The 23,562-nt window shown below is 41.6% G+C and overlaps 2 protein-coding genes across 4 annotated transcripts; both read left to right on the top strand.

The window, feature by feature from the left end:
* Nucleotides 1-430: 430 nt before the first annotated feature.
* Nucleotides 431-4,464, top strand: LOC139652589 (inward rectifier potassium channel 16-like). Its single transcript, XM_071529698.1, has 3 exons — nucleotides 431-569; nucleotides 1,144-1,192; nucleotides 3,227-4,464. Exon 3 carries the CDS (start codon nucleotides 3,246-3,248, stop codon nucleotides 4,398-4,400), a length of 1,155 nt encoding a protein of 384 aa, XP_071385799.1. The 5' UTR covers nucleotides 431-569; nucleotides 1,144-1,192; nucleotides 3,227-3,245; the 3' UTR covers nucleotides 4,401-4,464.
* Nucleotides 4,465-8,300: 3,836 nt separating this feature from the next.
* LOC139652572 (inward rectifier potassium channel 2-like) lies at nucleotides 8,301-9,632 on the top strand. 3 transcript variants are annotated; one of them, XM_071529680.1, is made up of 2 exons: nucleotides 8,301-9,440; nucleotides 9,477-9,632. In XM_071529680.1, exons 1-2 carry the CDS (start codon nucleotides 8,301-8,303, stop codon nucleotides 9,630-9,632), a joined length of 1,296 nt encoding a protein of 431 aa, XP_071385781.1. The 3 variants fall into 3 exon arrangements, with proteins under 3 accessions (XP_071385781.1, XP_071385782.1, XP_071385780.1); XM_071529681.1 differs by having other exon boundaries at nucleotides 8,301-9,452; nucleotides 9,495-9,632; XM_071529679.1 differs by having other exon boundaries at nucleotides 8,301-9,632.
* The last annotated feature ends 13,930 nt before the right edge of the window (nucleotides 9,633-23,562 follow it).

Below are 23,562 nucleotides of genomic sequence, written 5' to 3'. Positions count from 1 at the left end.
AGGAATATTGATAGCAATAGTTAAAGTGTTCAAATCAACACGATCTTACAAGTGTCAAGCTAGCCAGAATACAAAAGAAATGGGATTTCTATTTGTAATTTTCAAAATAAACACTTAATCGACAAACAACACATACACAACATATCTCAAGTAAGTAAGTAAATGTGAAAATAAAGAATATAACATGAAGGATATAATAAGAGCCTAGTAATACTATAGGCACAAACAATTCTTCCTTTTACAGTCTAGTTTCAGTTTGCTTGCTGGGTAATTTGGATTTTTTTTACTTAGTATCCTTGCAGAACATACATGATACATGCTGGTCTGAAATTAAATAAAATAAAAAATGAAATAACCCATCATGAAGGATATGGTAAGAACATGGTTATACAATGCTTCCTTTTACAGTTCAGCTTCAGTGTACTTACTAAGGAAATTGAAAGGTTTTACTTTGTGCTGTTGCAGATCATACATGGTACATGCTCGTCTCAACAGAAAGAAAAATAAACATGGTCGGACATGGTAGCAACCTGGTAATTCAATGGGAACAACCAATGCTTCCAATCCTGGTAAATTTAATAAACCCTCTCCAAGTTGGTAGATCTTAATAATTAAGCTTTAATTCCTATCAAATGTAGGATACAGCTAATATAAACCTTCAGTACCTATAGGATACTAGCAATTAATAGGTAATAGAGAAAGTGATTGTAATTGAGTGTAGCCTATTTACGTACAAATTATGCCATTAAACTCAGGCTGTTACCATCCTAAACCTGAGTCAACTGCAACTTATGACCAGAGATTTTTTAAGTAATTCACCTATAAATATTTACCTACTTACTTACAGCTCTAATTACTTGTTAACTCACCATTTCCCCCATGCATTTACCTGTTAAATACATAATCTTTACCTGGTAATTTACAGGGTGACTATAAAAGGAATTGTTACTATTTTAATTATCTATTCTGTATCATATTATCAAATATGAATGAATGAAACATTCATGTGGAACAGCCAAGGCAAACACAATTATGTAATTCCAATTACTTCACTATAGATGACAGAGTAAAACTTTTGACAAATTATAACTTTACTATGTGCGGTTTCAACTCATCAAATTTTCTGTTTTTTATGAAATGCAGTTGAAAACTCGTGTCAGCGGTTTTGCCTCTGTAGGACATATGAATGATGGTGCGTATTACAATGGATTTATATGGATTTTTACAGTATGTTTGACTTTGTCCGCTTCTGTGTATTTCTGTTTACTTGTATGCTCAATTACTGTTCAACAAGCAATGGAAACTATTCAAAATAGACTAAAATCTCATTTGGATTAACTGTTTTTTTAATCTTTTGTTGTGGTTTAAGAATGGGACTGAGGACTGTGGTTTCAAACACTGACACTTGACAATATGGCACAAACAATGGGCAGTTAACCTAGAAATGTATGCACTAGTGTTGATGCGCAGGCGAACACAGTTACAACACAGGAGGTGTAAAATCGGTGCTTTTGAGATGTCATTTATCATAAACCAGAGATAAACACCAGCTACGTGTTCTCAGGTGACTCAATTAAGCAATAAAGATTCTAGATAAAAGCATGACTCGCTTTTAGGAAGTTAGTCTTTAAAAACATATTGATCAACACTCAGCACTCTGCACTCAAACATAAACTTGATAGTGAAGCTTTCAGAAGCTAGAAAGCAGCAAGATTATTGAGGTAAGAGAATGGTAAGAAAGTGATAAAAACGTCTTGATTTCAGTGTATTGTCTTATTGTACACTGTACTTTATTGAGGAGAAAGTGGCATGCGGTTAAAGATTGACATTTGAGGCAACATTTAGAGGAGAAGGCTGTTAGAGGTGGTTACAGGATAATAATTTACCCTCATGAAGAAAAAAGATTAATAGCTGCACTGCACTGAGGTCAGGGTTGTGCTTAATTTACCGATACATGCTTTGTTAAGACTCAGTGAGTACGCGCATGCTTGATGATATAGATGTTTTTGTTTGCAATTTCAGTTGTCTGTACATGTTTGCTTTTACAGTTACATATAAGCAACAGCATGGATATTATGGATGCTAACAGACATTACCATGTGCTTATTTCTTGGATCTCTTTACAACAAGTCTTCATTTTACCTCTAGTGTAGAAAACCCACTCATTGTTCCCTGTTTGCCATTGTTCTGGGTCACATCTGGGAAGCAACAGACTTGGCCCATACTCAAAACTTAAGAGATAAGCCAACCTGATTAAAATGAGGTTCTTCAGAGGGAATAGATTTCCCTCCCTGGCCCAAATCCTTGGTTAATCTTTTCAGATGTGATGTGTCATGGTCAAATATATAACATGAAGGGCAGAGATCAATACTTAGACAAGGTCAAGATTTTAGGGCTTTTTCTTGTAATACAAGGTGTCTCGGGGTCGTTTCAGGGAAGCTTGTGTGAGGTTTTGCAAAAAAAAACAAAAAAACGATTTTGTGTTTGGGGAAAGCATGTAAAGAATATGCTGAGATAGTACCTCAAAAACCTATATTAGATATATGTCAAGGGGTACTACTACAATCAAATAATCAAACATCTTCAAGGAGTTTCTAATATTTTCAGAAAATGTTATTGATATTGCATGTGATTATGTTTATTTTGTGGTTTATTATAGCAAATGAGTTATGAAATTCATTGAATTTGTTTTTAGAGTTTCCAGTAACTGTGTTTAAGGTTCTTTCATTTTTACTGTAATATGCAGGATGGAAAAATTCCTCTGAACTATGTGTGTATAATGTGGCCATCAAAGTGTTGGTAGAGAGCTTTTACCACAACTGTTTTGGATGATTTCCACATTGTAATAGAACTTCTGGTAAATAATCAACCAATGAGAAACTCATGCTCTTGAAGTACAATTTTCACACCCAGAGCTGGGCATTGCTCAAGTCATTTGCTGCTGATAGCCCCAGGCTCACAGTGACCTAGCCTGCTTGCTCAAACATGAAGGGTCCGCTTCAACAAACACTGCCAGAGCCTTTTACATTTTACTCACTTGTAATGAAAGTTCCTTCCTGTGCCTCCTACCCATATGTACACTTAGTCATGTTATTTAACTTTTACTAATATCCCCTGTCTTTGAAAGTAAAACTGTAATTCTGATTTGCCATATTGTTTCAGTGTGTATATTTGTAGCATATAGGCCTATACTCACAGCGTGGGGTGGAACTTTGTCTTTCTGCAGGAGAGTGAAAGTGGTCAAAATGAGTTCAGAGAGGGAGGAGCAGATCGTCATCGATAATTTCCACACCACAATCCACACATTGGGCAGACAAAATGGCAGCGAGGGCAGGCGGTTACGCTACATGCAGAAAGACGGCAGGTTCCCTGTGGTGTTTCAGAAGGCCCCTGGGGAATGGAGTCCATACCTGATGGACATCTTCACCACTCTTGTGGAGATCCGTTGGAGGGTCATGCTCCTCATCTTTTCCCTCTCCTACATTCTCTCTTGGCTCTTTTTTGGTCTCTGTTATTGGCTTATTGCATATGTACACAGAGACCTTGAGAATCTAGACAACAAACCCTGTGTGGAAAATGTACGCAGCTTCACCGCAGCCTTCCTGTTCTCACTGGAGACCCAGGCAACTATTGGCTACGGCTTCCGGGGGATGACTGAGAACTGTATGGTGGCTATTATTGTGGTGACAATTCAGGATGTATTCAGCTGCTTCATTGACACCATTGTCATTGGCATTGCTGTTGCTAAAATGGCATCTGCACGTAAGAGAGCCCAGACGGTGGGTTTTAGCAGCTGTGCAGTGGTCAACCTGCGAGACGGTGCTTTTTGTCTCTCGTGGCGCCTTGGGGATTTCAGAGGTAATCACATCCTGGAGGGCACTGCCAGGGCCCAGCTAGTCCGCTATGTGAAGCACCCACTGGGGTCTATTGTGCTATCATACCAGGATCTGCACATCCAGAACAGGGACATCATCCTGGCCACACCGGCCACCATTATTCACAGGCTGGAGGCCAGCAGTCCGCTCTACAGCCTGGGCCCCGAAGATCTGCTGGAGGAAGACTTTGAACTGGTGGTATCCTTCACCTACACTGGTGACTCTACAGGTATGCTGCACCAAACACGCACCTCCTACACCCCGGCAGACATCCGCTGGGGCCAGTGCTTCCAGGACATGCTGAGGCTGGGCAAGAAGCACTACAAGGTGGACTACGCTCTGTTCAACGAGACCACCTGGGTGCAGGTGCCCATGCTCAGTGCAGAGGAGTACGACAGGGGGAGACCTCCGGCAGAGAGCAGCCAGTCCCGGAGAAACTTGTTACCCTCAGTCAAGAGATCCAGAGATCGTTGCCCAGTGAAACCTGATGTCATTGAGGAGGTTATTCAGGAAGCCCGGTTGTAACACCTTGTAACACTTATCAATATGTCAATACATAATGAGCTGTTTCCACAAAGCTGTTTTTTGAAGGATTTACAATGAGACAGGGTTTGATGTGAGTGCACCGTTGTAAATATATTTATATTTCACTTTTTATTAAAGGTTTATTGACTAAATGTGTACGATTGTTTGCTTTTTTTATTGCTGTATATTAATAAAAAGAATTTCCATGTTGCCTTATTGATCTTCTAGCTCTATACCAGTGTACTTTTCTACTATCCTTTAACATGAGAACATGAGAAACAATTGTATGATTTTTGGGAGATATTTTGCATATTGATCATCATATGTGTAATATCAATCAAATTATATGATGTCAATATGTTGTGGTTGTGTCTGAGCATTAGATTATCCTCTTGGTAGCTCTACATCACCACCTTGTGTTCACTTACTGCACTCTATATCACTCCAGCTGTGGTGATTGTCTTTTGGCAAGTTGCATTTACAGCTACAGTACATCACACTATCCCCAATATCTGCTTGACTCCTGAACAGAAACTTGCACAGTTTCCCGCAATATAAAGCGGCTCACGGCTCATCCATTGCAGTATTGTTGTATTTGGCGAAGCAGCTGTCACAATTTACCAGTAAGTATTTTGTGGAAATGTAGGCTAGAAAATAATGGTTGTGACGGTGGTGGTGGTGGTGGTGATTTTGTTTCATTGTTGTATTCAAGTTTATTTCCACAGTCTGAACGTAATTCTGTGGCGTCCTTCTTCAGCTGGGAAAAGGGGGCATGGCTTTCCTGTCATCTGCTCGGACCTCTTAAACAGGCGCTGAAGCTTCCTATTGGCCGGATCCTGTGATCGGGCGGAGATAGGCACATGTGTTTTTAAAGTGCGTCCTTGCAACGCCAAATATCTTCTTCAGTATTGCTGAAGAGGGTTATGGCAGAATTTGTTATGTCTGATGTTAACTTAAGTGCGCATAAAATAACAGCAAAGATAAAAAGGGATCCAGTTTGGATATTATCTGGCGCATGGGACGAATTACAGTAAAAACCGGCAGATTTGTGCTACAAGGACCAACAGGTAAGCTGCAAACACAACATTTATAAGAATATGAATAAACATTCTGAATTTGTAGATTTTTAATTTATGGTTATTAGATTAGCCTCGTTGCAAAATTTAAGTTTTCTGATTGATGCGAAAATTAATGCTCGAACTGAAACAATAGGCTAAACTTACTATTTCAATCCTGAGGCAAACTATTTCATATGTTACAATGTTGCTTTCAATAACGCAGTTGTTTATTATGATTATTATTATTATTGGCTGTAGCTGAAAAGTTGAACTGGTCAGGTTTCTGCTGAACGTTACTGAAATGCAAACAACAGCATTAGGCCTGTGTATGCTGCTGTTTTGATGCACCTGTTATAAGAGTGCAGGAAGTAGATGGATGGGCTCCTGTATCATCGCTCATCCAGGATAGCCTGCGATTTGTATTTGTCTTCCCATCGTTGATGTAGCGCCATCATTGATTTTTTGTAATTATTTAGTTATTAAAGCCTAGACTACGAAGAATAAGGATAAATATGAATTATGATCATGTGCAACAACTACTGAGTAAAGCAATACATACTAACGGGTCATAACAAAAGAAATAGCCTGCTGAATATTGGCTAGGAGTTATTGATTTGTATAATACAAAATAGAGCAGCTTTATGTAACCAGTTTCCATCTGCCTCAGCTGTTGGTTCTAATTGAGAACACATGCAAAACAAACAATCACAGGTTGTGTAGCCTGTGGAAGCCTTGGTTTGTCACCATGTAGACAAACCTACTGTAATAAGTGATGAGAAATAGTGGCTAGCTAAAGTTCAGTGGGAATCAAACCAATAAACAACCATATAATGAGATATTCTTTGTTGGGCATATACCTGTCCTCTTGATCTGTATTTCTGTCAAATCATGTAGTCTGGACTGTGTGTATTCTAGCCTTTAATGCAGTCTGGCCTCTGTCTTGTGTCAGTGCCTCATGTAACACTAGATAACAATCAAAGCCAAATACTTTGTAAAACAGAGAAGGAACTAAATGGCCAGCTTGTTTATGAGGATGCAGATATAGCATTTAATTGTAATGGGGAAGACATTGCTGTAAAATGAATTCCCCCTAGGTAGCACAAGTCAACAAGTCTTCCTCATTCCTCAGAATGTTACATGCAATGTGGTCCTGCAGGTTAATAATGAGATAACTTGGGTCTTGGTAGTTATTGATGAATAAAGCAATTGTGAATACAATTTAAAATCATGGAAATTCTGGTCATGTCAGCATCAGCCTGGCTGCATTTATATGATAGAGAGGTAGTGGCTACATAAAGAAAGTGCTTGCATGCTGCTTAGAACTGTAAATGAATGAAGCCCCATACTCCCAATGGTGTGTGTGACTAGTTGCTATTCCTAGTCCACCTAGCAGTGACATCATTAGTTGAGAAAAACAAAGATGATGCAGAGGGATTTAGGAACCATCTCCTGCACATCTTGTCCCCAATGACTTTTGATCACTTTCAGAACAGATAGCCTATGTAGACACAACAGTTCAATGATGGAATAATAATGCCAGTGTTAACAGTATAAGTTTAATTTTTGACCTTTTAAATCTGTGTTGTGCTTTCAACACTGCATCAAGGGAACATGAGAAGTTTCATGTATTCAGTGTATTCCACTGAGCAGACCGTTAGACTTTATTTGGTACTGCGTCAGACTCTCATCTTGCCCTCAGTCTTTGACAGAATAGAGACAGACAGAGAGACAGAATAGTTTCACAAGGTGGGCAATTGTTTTTGTACTAACAGAGCATGTCTGGCTGACCATGGCCTTTTGTAGCCTGTGGTGTTGCATTAATGGACCTTTCAGGCCACACAGACCAAGTCAATAGCTTTTCTAATTTAGCTGTCCTTGTTGCTCTGTTACATATGACGCAAGGTTACTATTGCTTTCAGAGAGACTGACCCATCCTCTCCGAATAGCTGCAAGGTTAAACCTTATTACGCGATTTAGTTGTATAAGATATTGAATTAGTTTCAGCCATACATGCGTACAGGTGTTATTGTAGTACTGCTCAATAACTGTGATGGAATAGTGTGATGTTATCCTCAATCATATTGAGTAAATGTTCCAAAAGTTGAATTCTGCAGGCAACATTTCATAGAGAGTAACTGTAAGTATTGTTTTCCCCATTTTGTGTCAGTGGAGGAAAGACTTCAGAGACACATGTGCATAGACCTATCTTTTTCCCTTCACTACAGTCGCTCACTGGATTAACATGAACTTGATCTGTAATTTGACTCAGCTCTCCATGGACTGACCCACCTAATTAATACTTACATTAAGCAGGGTAAACATTATTTCCCACTTTGTCAGCTATCTGAGTGCTTGAATAAAATGTTTTAATCTAATACTGACAGTGCATGCACCACAAGTTCTGTGTATTTTGTTACACAGTTGTACAATATACAGTATTTTATACTGTCTGTATATGCAAGCATAGTGCAGGCAACTTTGAGTGTTCAATGCATTATTTAGACAGCAGGTAACCACACACCCACAGGCACTGATCTTTGCTCTGGTTTCTGCCAATTAGTTTAACACAGTTTTTCTTTCTGTCTGTAATTTCCACAGCCCACTTCACTGATGAGGTCCAAAACACCCATGAGAGAGGACTGATCAGCCTCACGAGAAGCGCACACGCCTGGAGTAGCACAGGCCCAGTTTCCCCTGTTCCACTCAGGATCCAGTCCTGCTCTCCACATTTTCTGCTTGAGTTTGTCCCTGGGATCGTTCAAAACTGTTTCTCCAACGCTTCTACCAAAAACTTAGACTGTTTTCCAAAGCAGAAGCGGCCCAGCCCTCCCAGGCGGACGTAATGGGGAGCGTGCGAAGCCACCGTTACAGCATCGTGTCCTCAGAGGAGGATGGGATGAAGCTGGCCACTATTGCTGTCCCGAATGGCTATGGAAATGGCAATGTCAACAAAGTGCACACACAGCACCAACACCAGAGCCGCTTTGTCAAGAAGGATGGTCACTGCAATGTGCAGTTCATCAACATGAGTGAGAAGGGCCAGCGGTACCTAGCAGATATCTTCACCACCTGTGTAGACGTCCGCTGGCGCTGGATGTTTCTCATCTTCTGCCTTTCCTTCCTCCTGTCGTGGCTGTTTTTTGGTTTTGTCTTCTGGCTAGTGGCCCTCTCTTATGGTGACTTAGAGAATGAGACTCAGATGTGTGTTTCTAATGTGGACAGCTTCACGGCTGCCTTCCTGTTCTCGGTGGAGACCCAGACAACCATTGGCTATGGGTATCGTTACGTCACAGAGGAATGCCCCATTGCCGTCTTCATGGTTGTCTTCCAAAGCATTGTGGGCTGCATCATTGATGCATTCATCATTGGTGCTGTCATGGCCAAGATGGCCAAGCCCAAGAAGAGGAACGAGACCCTGGTATTCAGCCACTATGCTACAGTGGCCATGAGAGACAGCAAACTATGCCTGATGTGGCGTGTGGGGAACCTAAGGAAGAGTCACCTAGTCGAGGCCCATGTTCGGGCCCAGCTCCTGAAGTCCCGCACCACAGCCGAGGGGGAGTTCATCCCTCTGGATCAAGTAGACATCGACGTGGGCTTTGATAGTGGCATTGACAGAATCTTCCTGGTGTCTCCTATCACAATTGTACATGAGATCGATGAGGACAGCCCGTTCTATGAGATGAGCAAGCAGGAGTTGGAGACATCAGAGTTTGAGATTGTGGTGATTCTGGAAGGCATGGTTGAGGCTACGGCCATGACTACTCAGTGTCGGAGCTCCTACGTGGCCAGCGAGATCCTCTGGGGCCACCGCTTTGAGCCGGTGCTCTTTGAGGAAAAGAACTACTACAAGGTGGACTATTCTCGCTTTGACAATACCTATGAGGTGCCTAGCACACCCCATTGTAGTGCCAGGGAACTAGCCGAGAAGAGGTCCAATGCCTCCAGCTCTAGGAACTCTTTCTGTTATGAGAATGAGGTGGCTCTTGAAAAAGTGGAGATGGAAGAGGAGTTTGAGGAAGAGGAAAACAGGGAGATAAGGGATGTAGAGGGTGGGGGCATTGAGAATGCTGCACTTGAGGACACAAACACAGACGGTGTGTCAGACTCTGAATACAGTCCGGACTCCATGCCTTCAGAGTCAAGGCCTTTGAGAATAGAATCAGAAATATGACTGCAGGGATATTGAAGGGTGAAATACCACACGGTATGTTAATGTTAGCATGAACTTTGCTCCTGATTGCTGTTGTTAATACTGCATGACAATTTGTAAAGGACTGTGATTTGAGTATAAAATTCTCTATGCAGAAGCTCAAGCACATCATGGAAATCCAAACATGTTATATTATTTATGGTGATTAATACTGGTGATAAATGAACTGAATGGAGACCTGTGGGCTCCAGGAATCAGATGGGTTAAGTAGCATGGATGGTTTGTGTATGTTTCCCTTGTTGAATTAAAATATTTCAGAAGAATAGCCAATTGCAATCACAAAAATGGCTTAGTTTGCTAAAAAACAGAAAAGAAAAATTTAATTTCTAAATTCGCCGAAGACAATCTAAAGAGATAGAAATTTTGCACATTTTCCATTGAGCATTCTGGTTATAAATGCCATTTCTGAACAAAAGAGGAGAATAAAGGATATTTAATTTCAGCGTAACCTCCTGTGACCTAAATCTCACATTTGGCTGTGACTGGTTAAAGTAAATCTGGATTTAATTTCCTTCAAAAAGAGTGATTTAATTGGACCTGAGGCTTTGAGATCTGTTAATTTTCAAATGCCAATTTAAATGTATATGTATTTTTTTTCTCCTTTTAACCACAGCAATAGTTCAACAATCTCTGTTTAAAAAGTTGAAAGAATTACTAACAGTTTGACCAGATAAACCATCTGCGGAAATACAGGCTAATGTTTGTTAATGAGCTGGTCTCTTAGCAAGGTATATCTCTGTACTTCCTCAGTGTGGTGGTCTTGGTGTGCTCTCATGGCGTGTGTATACAGTATGTGTGTGTGAAAGGGAGAGTGATGTAGGAAAGAGTCGTCTTGCACAGATTACGAGCACAAGTGCATTATGCTGCTCAATCCATCTTCTTCTTGTCTAAGTTTAGCATCTTTTGCAACGTGAGCCTTAACACAAGTCTCAGTCCCTTTGGAAGCAGTCTTGAGATTTGGCATCGACACAGCACACGCTGCATTAGATGTCAAAGGAAGAAGCATAAAGAGGTGATTCAGTGTACAGAATACTGCCACTTGTTGCAAGCCTCCATGTTCTAATGTGCAATACAGATCAGTGGTAGAAAGTGACAGCAGTGTCTCAGGAAGCTAAACCCTGAGCTGGAAAAGACTGAGCTCATGAATGTTGATGACAAGTGCTGCTAAGTTACATATTGTATGTTCAGTAATAAATCTAGGAGCCAAAATGTATTATTTGTCTTTCAAAGTATCTGTTTTGAATAAGATGGTAAATGCAGCCTATAATGTTGTTTATTTCCAGAGGTAGACAAGCATGATTCTTTCAGTGTGTTATCCAAAGCTATGGTGCACTTTCTTCCTCACAAGAGAATTTTCCCCATAACAGCAGAAACTGTTTTATTACCCAAAGCCAAATGTATATATATAAACAACCATGCGTCATCTGTTAGTTGTTGCTGATTTGAAACCCGAACTTTTCCTCATCTAACAGTAGCTGGCTGTTGAAACACTGAAGTACATTATTTGAGTTGATTGTGATATAGTCTACTTTATATGAAGATCAGTGTTCTTGGCATGACAGTTGTGCAGGATTTGGACACATCCCAGTTAACCTTGCTACTTTACCATTGAGGGTCTTGTGAAGAGGGCAGTTGTTTGTCATTTCTGAATGGGCCCATGCTTTGTCTTGTTAAAATGAGATCAGGTCTACTGATTAATTTTTCAGTCACAAACACATCCTAAACAAGGAGAACACACTTGTTGGTCTTCAGTCTTACACAAGATTGAGCTTTAATGGTTTTTTAACTAATCTTCATGAGCTGGTCACCCCAGGTTTTATCTTAACAATATTGCTTGATGAATGATCCTTTCAGCGGAAGCCAGAACACTGTACTGCTTCTCTCGGTAAGGAAATCCATTACAACATCTTATCTGTTCTCATATTGACACTTCTCCTGTCTTAGGTCTTTATTTTTCTACCAAGGTCTTCCCACCTTCCTGCACAAACCAGAGACTGTACAGATTTTTTTTTTAATCTTTTGTAAATTATAATGCAGATACTGTATATTGATATTGCAGTTGTTGAAAACTGATTATGTTCTTTTTTCAATAAAAAAATCAAAATCGTTATGAATTTGATTCAGTGTGAATACCACATTAACTTCGACTGGTTGATATTGTGTTTATCTAACCTTTGAACTGATTAACAAAGAGTGTCCATCAACCAGTTGATGTGTGTTTACATAAGCCAAGGGATGCATGTGCAGGGTAAGAATTTTCCAAGGATTTGCATTTTGACCTAAATGTATGACATCTGGAGCTGCGGAGCAGAGGCCTGCTTGACTGTTTTAGCTATGGACACACATGCTGCTCCTCTAATTTGGAGCTGTGGCCCAAATTCCAGGCTGCTAGCTGTCAGAGCTCACGTCATCATTTACTATAATTCACCAAACTGACTCACTCCAGTTCTGTGAAAGCCTACAGAGACCCCACTCTATATCAGTCCCCTCCGCTGGAAGTCATTTTCAATGACAGCAATGGAAAGAACGCCTCATCCTCTTTTCCCAATCTTTTTCAGTAAACTGTGGAAAATAAGAGAACTTGTATTCTGCACTATAGAGACTGTCTTGAGAAAGTGTTAGAGCAGTCGTTTGTATAAGTCATATTACTAAAGCCATACAGTTTGGTTAGTAAAACAAAGTACGATGTAGAATTAAATTACCGCCTCCCCGGAACCTTTGCTGATTTCATGATTAGATTTTTTCATCCAGTTTTTTTTTTATCAACTTTTGGTGCAATTGCTTCTTTCACTGATTTTTATGAGAAAAGAGACATTGGTTGATGGTGATCTGTCCCCTAGACCACAGGGATGCACTGATTGCATAACACACCAATACTCCTGAGGGGATATGCAGGCAGCACTGTACGATCATCCACCAGCTCATCTAAATCCAGCATAAACGTGCGTAGATTCAGCGTAAGCTGTGATCAATAGGCCTGTACTCGGAACTCAAAGTGTGTTTGCAGTATGACACATTTGTCAGCAAATTTAGTTAGTTTCCATCCCCAGCTGCATTCTGCCAGCATGAGAGGCAGTTGGGGGATCTATTGATCAGACATGTCGGCAGGGAGGCAGTGAGCCGATTTGATTTGGTTCTACATATGGAGTGGGTGAAGCCTCAGGCCTTTTTCCACATTAGCCAATGAAACAGCCACAAAGCTCAGGCTTGGAATGAAAAAGGTGACCGCCCCTCTCCCCTTTCTAAATGCTTCAAAAATACTTTCTATTAATTTTCAGTGTGGAAGTCTCATTGTTTTCATTCTAAAGGAGCCTACATTCAGATGAGGAATCTCTCCTGATTTCTGGACAGCGCTAGAGTTCATGTCCTGTGATTAAGTTTGTTACACACAGCTCCTGGATCATTCCTTACTAGCTCGATTTCAAAAGTTTCATCTTGACTTCAGTAATGTCCGAGCTAAAAACCTTGAACCCCTGCAGTGAACATTTTAACTGAATGGATGGTGGCTGCTCTGTCTGCACTGGACTCATCATTCAAAGAAATTGACATAAAGTGTTGGCCACAGCACTGTATCAGAATTTGATGGCGCAGGCCAGAAAGGTCCCGGGTCGATGATGGTGATGACGTCTCTCTGACGACTTCCCCTTAGCTGGCTTATCAGCAAAATGGCCAGTCAGTTTCGACCTTCAGATTAGATGGGTGAATCAAACATAAATAATTTGTCAGCAGAGGAAAGTAACACAGGACACGTGGTATTTGACGTGGCTCTGTTTCTTGTTAAATAAGGTAAAAGTTTCAGATAAGGCAGTATTTGAAGGGTGTTCTGTGAAACTTCAGCCTGTGGGAATGTTAGCTGTCCCTTAAATTGGATGTCTTCCCACAAAATATCTAGAAGGTCTAGCTGTTTACTGCTTTCACTCACTTATCTCTTAATTGAGGATAACAAGTCTTTAGGTGCTAACATTGCTTTAAATAAGATGGAGTTGTGAATACTGACATGTGCAGTTTGATGTGCAAACATGTCAGAAGTAAAGCCATGGTTCCTGCTATTGAATGGCAATTTTATTCAGTTTACTCTGCTGGTAGATGGAAGTATCTACATACTCCAGCCCATCAAATGAATGCAAATCACTGATCACCTTTCAACACAGTGGAAAACAGAGAGAAACCAATGCAGCTGCCGGTAGCCCACACACCATGTGGAGCGTTCATTTTTTTCACAGCATTTTGGCCTAAGCAGCATGCTCTAAAGGCCTGTAGACAAATTCCATGTCCAAGACCTCACCATGACCTGATAAAACATAAAGATATCTCCTGCTGAAGCGAGTGTAACTTTTGTCCTCCAGTCACCCCTTGTAAAAGCTCGGAAATACGGCTGGTTTGTCTCAGTTAATGTCACTTGGGGAAAGTTTATACACATAATTCTAGAGAGTGTTAAAATCACAGGCACATTCATTGCTCAGGAAGAAGTGTAGTCTGGACAAAGTCTTTCCTGAACATATTTAGAGACAGTATTATGTTGGGAAAATTCTCTGAATCTGAGCTAAAGCCCAAGTATTACTGATGTAGGCCATGTCCGCAGTCTGAAACTGTATAAATAGCTATAATTGTATGACTTTGGCCTAAATTCATGTCTGTGTGTGAAGTTGCTGCAGCTTACTCTAGATCACCAGGCTTAGTTGACATCCTCCTCTTCTAATGTGTTAACTTGAGACATTCACAGTTTTATAGCTCTCCAATTTTCTGTAAATCTGAATAATTGATATCATGATTACTTTGTTCTGTATCATAACCTGAATTTACAGTGACAGAGTGTGAAAGTCCAAGCAAGTTGGCTATGTTTCATATAAACCAGTGTGCTTATAAACATGGTTGATTGATGCCATGACCTCTATTTGGCCGTTTCACTAAGATGGTTGCCTGGGTCAAATGGGTTGTGGATTATGGGTAACTAATTTGAAATCCCTTCTGTGACATAAAGGATATGCCACTAGTGTATTGGAATATCCTTTATGTGCCTATCATTATCTGCTTAACTCTTACAGAAAATGACATGTAACAATGAGCGTGATCGAAAGGTGTTATACAGATTTTGGGAAAACATTAGAAATGTGTTGAGTGATGATGATGAAGCCTTATCTGCTTTGCCAAACATTAAGAAAGGCAGGCAAACTGTAGTACTGACACATGTGAGGTCCCAGTTACAATCAGTTACTCCTTTTTTGTAAATTCAAATAATGCCAGCCCGTGGTGGTGTGATAATGTCATTGGAAAAGTAGAAGTGCCCAGCGCTGACGCTCAAGAACTGTAACCATTCGCTCAAAATGAGTTATCATCTCGACAAATCTGTAAGTGGGACAGAACCTGCAGACGGCAAACTTCTCTCCGAAGGTGAAAGCAAACACAACTCTGAGGGAGGTGCTTGATGGGAGTTTTGACCTCGCATTTGACAAGCATATAACTCATGCGGGATGCAATGTGTAGTCTCTTCATGGTGAGGCCCTAATTAACCGGCTGCTGGAACCAGCCATCGGATACAATTAGGTCACTTTGGCTGGGAATACCACAGTATTCTAGGAATTAGACAGAGATAAGACTAGGGAAAATGAGGACACTCTTGCCCTCTTGTAATTTGTGACTTTCACCACTGTCATCTGCAGGCTGATGCTCCCCTGACGTAAAATGATAAAAAAAACAAAAGAAATTACGAATCATCCCTGAGTGCAATGGGATTAAATCAGGTAATTATGTAATTCTGACGACCAGGCAGTTGCATAAGGCCTCTGGTGGGTCTGACGGAGCAGCATAGACCTGCTGTCTCATGCAGCCAGCCAGCCAGTCAATGGAATGGCCCCAGACGACACGACAGCGTTTTGATTGACGAGGACCCGTGGCGCAGGGGGCCAAGTGTTGATGGGCCACTCACCTATCATCTTCAAACTTTAGCTTCAGGGGGCGATCGAGTTGCCATCCACCTCCGTGAGACCGCTCCTGCCGAAATGCTAAACCACTTAGTATCGTTAAAAAAAGACACTCTTGATTCAGCAGCTGTTTGCCACCATGCTTCAAGCGGCGCAGCGGAGTGAAGCGCACACAGGTGAACATTTACCTCCCCCATATATGATGTGTTTTTGCATATGAATAAAGATTTCTTTTTAAATGACTAGAAGCTGTCCTTTATTTTATGATAACTTGCAATTCTACCATTCTACACTATGGATGCAATCAACAAATTAGAATGAGCTGATGTATAGGCTTATTCTGATTTCAGAGAGATTAGACCAGTGATTCTCAACCTTTTTCATATCAAGGACCCTAATTCAGTCCACATTAGAGCCACGGACCCCATTTGATGAGATTTTGTCTCTCGGACCCAAATCTGAGAATTGTTTTATTGTTAGATATGATTTTGTCATTCTATGACTATCTGTATTGTAGGTAGAGAGATAACAGTGAAACTATGATCAAAACAGTCATTCTTCTACATTCTCTAATTGTGTTAACTTCTTTTAAATAAAATAATGGTGAAGTTTAACAATTCATCAGTTTGCTGGGGACCCCCTGGAACCCCCATCAAGGACCCCTGGTGGTCCCCGGACCCCACGTTGAGCACCACTGGATTAGACTACACTCAGTGACAGTTATAATCAAGGGTAAACATCTTGGCAGGATCCATAAAGATTTAGGCTAACCTTAAGCAGGACTGAAGTGTCAGATCACTGATAAATTGTGTTTCACCAAGCAGCCAACATCTGATAGAGTCGCCCAAACCGTTCACTGGTGTGTGTTTGTGTTTGTGTGTGTGTGTGTGTGTGTGTGTGTTGGGGAGGGGGATTCCTGGGCAGCGACAGTGAAAGCCCCTGGCCTGTAAATAGTGATCTCTTTCTGCCTCCTGTCCTCACGTCACACTAGGGCTTTTATTATGTCGCCATCTGTATGAAGTTTTACTTGGAATTTATTTTCAAATTGGAGTTCAACTTCAGTTTAGTGTCAGATGGGGTTTCCTGAAATATTTAGTTTTAGTTATTATTTTATATAGTTTCAGTTTCAGTTTTAGTATTTTTGACTTTAACGAGAATGTGTTTTTATTCATGTGTCCCATGTTAACAAAAGAAGTTGGAGAATTCTCTTAGGAGTTTCATAGTTTGTATCAATGTAATATTAGTCAATGTGGCTTTTACTCTTTTCTATGTAGTTCTCTCCCATACTTCCATATTTTGACCACAGGACTTCAACTAAAGTAATGTAAATATTAGATTTTTCCACATAGTTTTGGAGGCACTGATTGTATTTTTAGTTTTATTTTTTTCTTACCCTCCAGTTTTTATATTATATACGTGTTTTCATGCTTAGTATTAGACTCAGTTTAAGTTTTAGTAAACTGTAATAACCTTACACACACACACACACACACACACCTACACACACATACACACACACACACACACACACACACACACACACGCACCTGCTGACACTCATTTTGGCTCCATCTTCGACAGCTGAGTGTCTCATGACACTCAGGGGAGGAACAGGAGAATCCAGCAGGTACAATATGTTGGACACAATTCAAGCTTTTTCCATCCCCCGAGCCTGCTGAAAGACAATATGTATATTTATTCACTGTGGGTGTATCTGCTCACGGAAGCAGCAGCAAAAAGGCATTCAGCGCATAGTTTCACATGCAATCGTTTATGCTTGTTGCATCATTATTACCTCCACTTGTCCATCTGTATACTGTTGGTTTATTGCATTATTTTGATCATCAGTTATTTTAAAGAAAAGAGGAGGAAAAAATCTCTTTGTTTTGCCATTCCATGCAAATACATGTGTGTGTCTTTGTCTGAGGCAGTCCATTCTGATCATCCTCCATAGTCTTTAGGGCAGAATGACGGGACCTTTTACACAGTAGGTACTGTCTTGCAATCACATAGCTGTATCTCTATCAGTCACACGTCATCTATTCAAGCCGCTCCCCTTTATCCTCTGGGCCCCGATCCTCTGACCTTGACTGACCACCAGTAGAGCCAGAGCCAGGAAACAAAAGTGATACCTATTTTATGGTCATTCTTGGCTCTTCACCAGTGGCACCTTGTGCTGACAGGACTTGGCTCCATCTCTTACCGCACTTTGTTGCCTATAATGGAGGTGGGTGAGCTGGTGAGCCTCCCTGAAACCCGAATGTTAAATCCTTCTTGCATGGTGCCTGCCTCCATCGTAAACAGGCCCCCCTGGCAATGTGGAGTCGCCTGCAGAAACATTTGAAACATGAGGGACAAGTTGCTTTCACTGAGTTGAAAACAGTTGTGCATTTACACTATGGAAGATGTATCTATTGGACAATGTTGATGCTAATTTGTTTATTGTGACATTTTTTCCCTGTCTGTCCGTCTGTCTCTCTATCCACCCCCCCCACCCCCCCCCTCTCTCTCTCTCACACACACACACACACACACCCTCCTGCCCTCCGTCTCTTTCCTCTCTTTCACTTTTGATTGTCTATTGTCTATTGTCTATGTCTTTGTTTTTTGTATTGTTGTTCGGTTTGTTTTTAAATACGCTGCTGTGGTCTTGACCAAGTCTCCCCTGTAAGAGAGATTCTTGATCTCAATGAGACAAACCTGGAACAAATAAAATAAAATAAAATAAAATAAAAAGTCAAACTAGAGGGAAATCTGAATAGAAAGGCCGTCTGTCGGAAACATGGGTGATTTCAAGGATGGAGGATTAAAAGGACAGGGAGTATTTGTAATTGAGAGGGATAGGGTTGTTTATGGGGACAGCTGAGAAGGGAGGGATACATTTGAAGTGTGTCCAGCCCTTCAGTGATAAAGGTTACCGCCAAACTAGTCTTGCTACCCAGCCAATATGTTCATACGTTCAGTACCACTAGTGTCTGTCAGTGCATGGCTTTTATGTTTACCTCTAAACCCTGAGGCCAAAATGTGTTGGTTTTAACATGTTTTATTAGATATGCTTAGTCTACTAGTCACACAGACCATGCATATTCCATTTTTAAACCTTTATTTCTCCAGGGAAAATTGACTGAGCACACATGCTCTTTTCCAACAATCCCCTGCTTCATATTCATACAGTAACACACATTCACACCAGGGAGCCCCAGTGGAGCATTTAGGTGCCTTGCTAAAGGGCACCTTGATGATAATTTTTGAGGGAGGGGAGAGAGTCACTCATTCACTTTTCCCCACCCACATATCCCCAGCCGACCTCGGGATTCAAAATAGCAATCTTCTGGCCTCAAGTCTGCCTCTGTAACCTCTACCGCCACCGCTGGCTCCAGGTCCAAGGAATCGTGATGCTCGCTCCATGTTGTGCACATGCTCATTGTGAATGAAGCTGATCTTTCCACTGAATGTGTGGCACGTCAGCACCCTTAGGACAAAGTAGCTTCTGCACCTGGAAGGAGTGCCAAGAAGGCCTACTGGGTCAGCCAGGGTTACTATAGCGATATCTGGGCAACCGGCAACGTCAGCTCCAGTTTGGAATTCTCTGGAGGCTAAAAGGAGAGAGAGGGAGAGAGAGAGAGAGATAGCGAGAGAGAGAGAGAGAGAGATAGAGAGAGGGAGAGAGAGAGAGAGAGAGAGAGAGAGAGAGAGAGAGAAACTGGAATTCAAACTCTTGTTGTTTGTTCTGTGTCCAAAGATAGCACTGTGTTAGCCATGTTGGAGTATGGATCATAATCATATGCCATGTTAACACTATTTTTAGGGCTCATATTGGCAGGCAATCAGGAAGTACACAGAGTTGAGCGTGCCGCTGCACTGACCAAATCTTTGCTACTCAAAATGTCAACATGCTACAGTATATCCCTGTTGTTGTTGTTGTTGTTTTGTTTTCCCTTGCTAAAATGCAGGTTACCGCTTATGTCACCTCCACTCCACTAAAGTTTATTTCTGTTTGCATAGTTGTTATACTGTATGTGGATTGGAGACACATTGCATTTACACTTTACTGTTAATGTGGCCAAATGCTTCTCTGACTGCCTGGTTTGGGCGATCAGATCTTCAATGTGTCTTGAGTGCATTTAAACCTGGATTCTATACGTTTTTGCTCTATCTGATTACAGGTAGATCACCTTGGATGCATGCAGAACGTGTAGAACGGGGGTCTAAGTTACAGATTCTTGTCTAGACACAAGGCAGCCGTCTCACACTGTTCCTCTTGATCATGGATGAGTTTGAGCAGGAGTTACAGTAACACACACACACACACACACACACACAAAGAAACACACAGAAACTCACAGAAACAGAGCGCAAGGCATAGCAAATGTGATCATCCTCCCCACTTTAGATTTAATTCACACAGAACAAGATTAGAGGATCCAATCAGTGGTGACATTGAGCCTGGCACCCGGTGGAACGGGACACCAGGGAGGCCTAATCGTCTCCTCTGCTCTGCTCTGCTGCGGCAGGCCAATCGAATCCCCTTCAGACGAAGCAGATGGTTGATATCACCTTCTCCATTTTCTAGGTGAGATTATCTCCCCGACTTCAGACCTCACTGGTGGATGTTTACTGTGACAGTGGCCTTTCTGCCATCCTGCCATCAGGGTGCTGATGCTGGGTTTCCCATGGTGTCAAGCTACCTGGGGAGAGGGGGTTGAGGTTGGGTTGGGGACCCAAGTGATACTGGGGCGGGTAAATAGGGGCCATCTTTTCCGGGGAGGAAGGATGTGGGTTGAGGCTTTGCCTAGGTGTGGTGCAGCCAACACCACACTCTATACAAAACCAGAGGATGAAGTTGCTAGTTGGAAAATTTACATTTGAAGATTTTCAGCTTGATGCACAGAAAAGTAAAGATGCTGGTTGCACTCAGATGAAGGTGGTGCAAAAATCTAAGTATTACAAACTAAAAAGATGGGAAAATAATTCTGCACACTGTAAATAAAAGGCTTGTGGGCAACTTTGCTATAGTCTCTGTACCTTCTGTGTATGGATAAAATTGACTTGTCCTGATTGGCTATTCAAACACTTGTACCAAGATGGAAAGTGTGAATACAGCTGCAACTAATTGTCTCATCTATCTGTTGAACTTTTATAAAGTGGCTATTGTGTGGTGCCTCTTGTCAGAGCACTGATGAAAGCATGTAGCTGAAACGTTTTTTCACTTGGCACCTTTAAGTTGGGCACTTATGCAATAAAAATGTGTTTTTCTGAGTTTAAGGAACTTTTCTGTCAAGTGTTTTATTTGCAGTGTGCAGAATTAGTTTCCCTTTTTTTTTTTAAGATTTTCATCTTAAAATGAGATATCAACCATTTGAAAAAGCAACACTTAGCTCAAATTAATCCTTTTATTTTTCATGTGATGAGCAAGTAATAATTGTTTGTGATCACAATCATTTGGCATTTTGTAACTGTTAATAAGCAAACAACTGTTCAATTTTAAAAATGAGAAGAGTGATTCCTTCATTCTTCTCAGAGTGTTATTCCTCTCAACAAGAAGATTAGTCCTTACGTCACAACACAATTTTCTCTCCTGTCCTGCCTGAGATTACAGAGTTGGCTTATGCTGGGTTTAAGCAGGGCCACCATAAGGAAAACAATGCAGTAGGAGATGACATGTGATTGCTGATTACAAACTCCTTGGGGGGGAAGAGAAAGAGAGACAGAGGGCCAAGGTTGACCCTGATGATGGGTAATTTCCTCCAGGGACACTGATCAAACTGAGAAATTGTCAAATAGAGTGGTTTACGTCACACATTTATGATCAACCTCATCAGGTTGGAGGCAATCTGATGGCCCTCCAATATACAGCTGCGGAATCAGTGCTTATAACAACAAAATCAGCCAAGCAAATCAAGTATAATATACAACACTTAAATATGTTCATGCACCTACAACATACACACATACAGTATATCTGTCCTGGCATGGAATCAAAATAAAAACCTGTTCTCCAGTGTGATCTAATTAAAGCGGTGTACAAGGAACTCAAGTGTAATGGAACCCATCTCCACTCTAGCGGAGCGCTGAAAACAGGGCAAGTTTTCCGTGTCCAATGCGAGGAATGGGTAACAGGAGAGGAGCGGCCCGCCACTTAAGGAAGCCCTCGCAGCAGAGAGAGGGCTTAGTGTTTCACCGCGGCTCAGGTAATCAATGTTGTCTTCCGATCTCTTGACTTTCCTGTTCCCCTACAACACAAGGCAAGCAGCCCGAGGACCTGGCCATTAAAAGTCAAGCTGTTGATATCAAGACAGGAAGAAGTGCACAGATGACGGTGTGATAAAGATGGTGACCAGGCAACAATTCTGAAATATAATCATAGACTGGTGACCTGTAGTATGCATGAGTGCATTTGTGTGCGTGTGTGTGTATGTGTGTGTGCATGTGTGCATGCCTGAATGCATGAGTGTCCTGCCCTGTGTTGTGCCAACTTGAAAGATTACTTTGAAAAGGAGAGGCAGCACATACGGCATCATCCCTTTCCCAGAAGCCAGGATTATTTGTGTCATTTAAATATTGGCAGACTTGGAAGTAATCTGGTCAAAAGTCAGATGCTTTGCCAGGTCTATTTCTGGAACAATACGTCATCCCATTCAAGGGAGACGATTACTTTCCATCCCTAATAAAAAAAAAATAAAAAAAAAAGTGAATGGGACATGTTGTGGAATACGGACACTAATCACTCCCCAGTGGACCCTGTGAGGCCCCCGGAGCAAGGCTGGCTGACTGGCTCTGGTCCTGCAAGTGAATCATATGATTGGAAAGAAAGACCTTCCACTTTTCCAGCGTGGAACTTAATCCTTCAACATATACTGTACCTCCGTCACTGTGACACTCTATAGCCTCCTGAGAAACACTTCCTTTTTATTCTCGCAGTCTCGCTCTCTCTATTGCTGTCTGTCTGTCTGTCTGTCTGTCTGTCTGTCTGTCAATCTGTCTGTCTATGGTAAAAAGGTAAGTCAGCAGTGGCCACATGAAAAGACAGGGACAGAAAGTTAACAGTAGGACTAGACTGGGTTTCATCAGATTCAGAAGACTGGAAGAGGTTTATATATAATATTTAGTCTCTGCGGGTCTGGGTCTTTTTTGGTCCTGGTTGTTTGGCATCAACAGGCACAGACTTGCAGCAAAGCAGCCTTGATGAGCAGCATCTCTCTACACTCTCCATCACTGGGGACCGGCGGATGTTTCCATTAGAACAGCTGGGCTCTAAATGCACGGCCTCTCCTTCAGGAAAACAGACAGGGTTCGGGGGGCCACCGCTCTTTGCCTCTCCGGTCCTCTGCTGCCAGCTCCACTCCCCACTGTGAGAAACCAGGAGGCATGTGATGGCAACAAGGAAAACACTCAGTTGCTGACCTCACTCCAGTGTCAACAGTAACAGGTGTGCAGAGGCTGGAGAAATACTGTTTAGAGTTAATGTAATCTGCCATGGAGAAGGATCCTTTCATTTGAATGTGAAGTAGGCTAACTGCAAGTAGGCTAACTACAATCTAAACTTGGAGGATTACAGTATAACAAGGGGTTCATTTGTCTGTTTGCAGATGCAGCAGAGGTGGTGAAGTCCTGACCCAAAGATCCGGGTCCCTAAGGTGTCCCTCTCGGCCTCAAAGTAAACATTTTGGTTTCACTAACTATGGTTTGATCCCCACCTTTGACCCAGTTGTTTGGTTGTGTGTGTGTGTGTGTGTGTGTGTGTGTGTGTGTGTGTGTATGTGTGTGTGCACGCGTTTCACACTGCATTAAAAACTAACTAATATCAACCACTCTAGGAACATCTGCACTGCCCAGGTTACGACAGTGCCATGTTACATAAAAGTTGTTTGGTTGTCTGTGTGTGTGTGTGTGTGTGTGTGTGTGTGTGTGTGTCTGTGTGTGTGTGTGTGTGTGTGTGTGTGTGTGTGTGTATGGGCCGTGGCACAGCC

The sequence above is a fragment of the Centroberyx affinis genome, unplaced genomic scaffold (assembly GCF_046629955.1).
Source record: "Centroberyx affinis isolate AG114_WGS23_722 - 3 ecotype Tasmania unplaced genomic scaffold, CSIRO-AGI_Caff_v1 ptg001832l_1, whole genome shotgun sequence".
Lineage (NCBI taxonomy): Eukaryota > Metazoa > Chordata > Actinopteri > Beryciformes > Berycidae > Centroberyx > Centroberyx affinis.
Note: the sequence above shows the minus strand (reverse complement) of the source record. Positions and strands in the feature narration are given on the sequence as shown.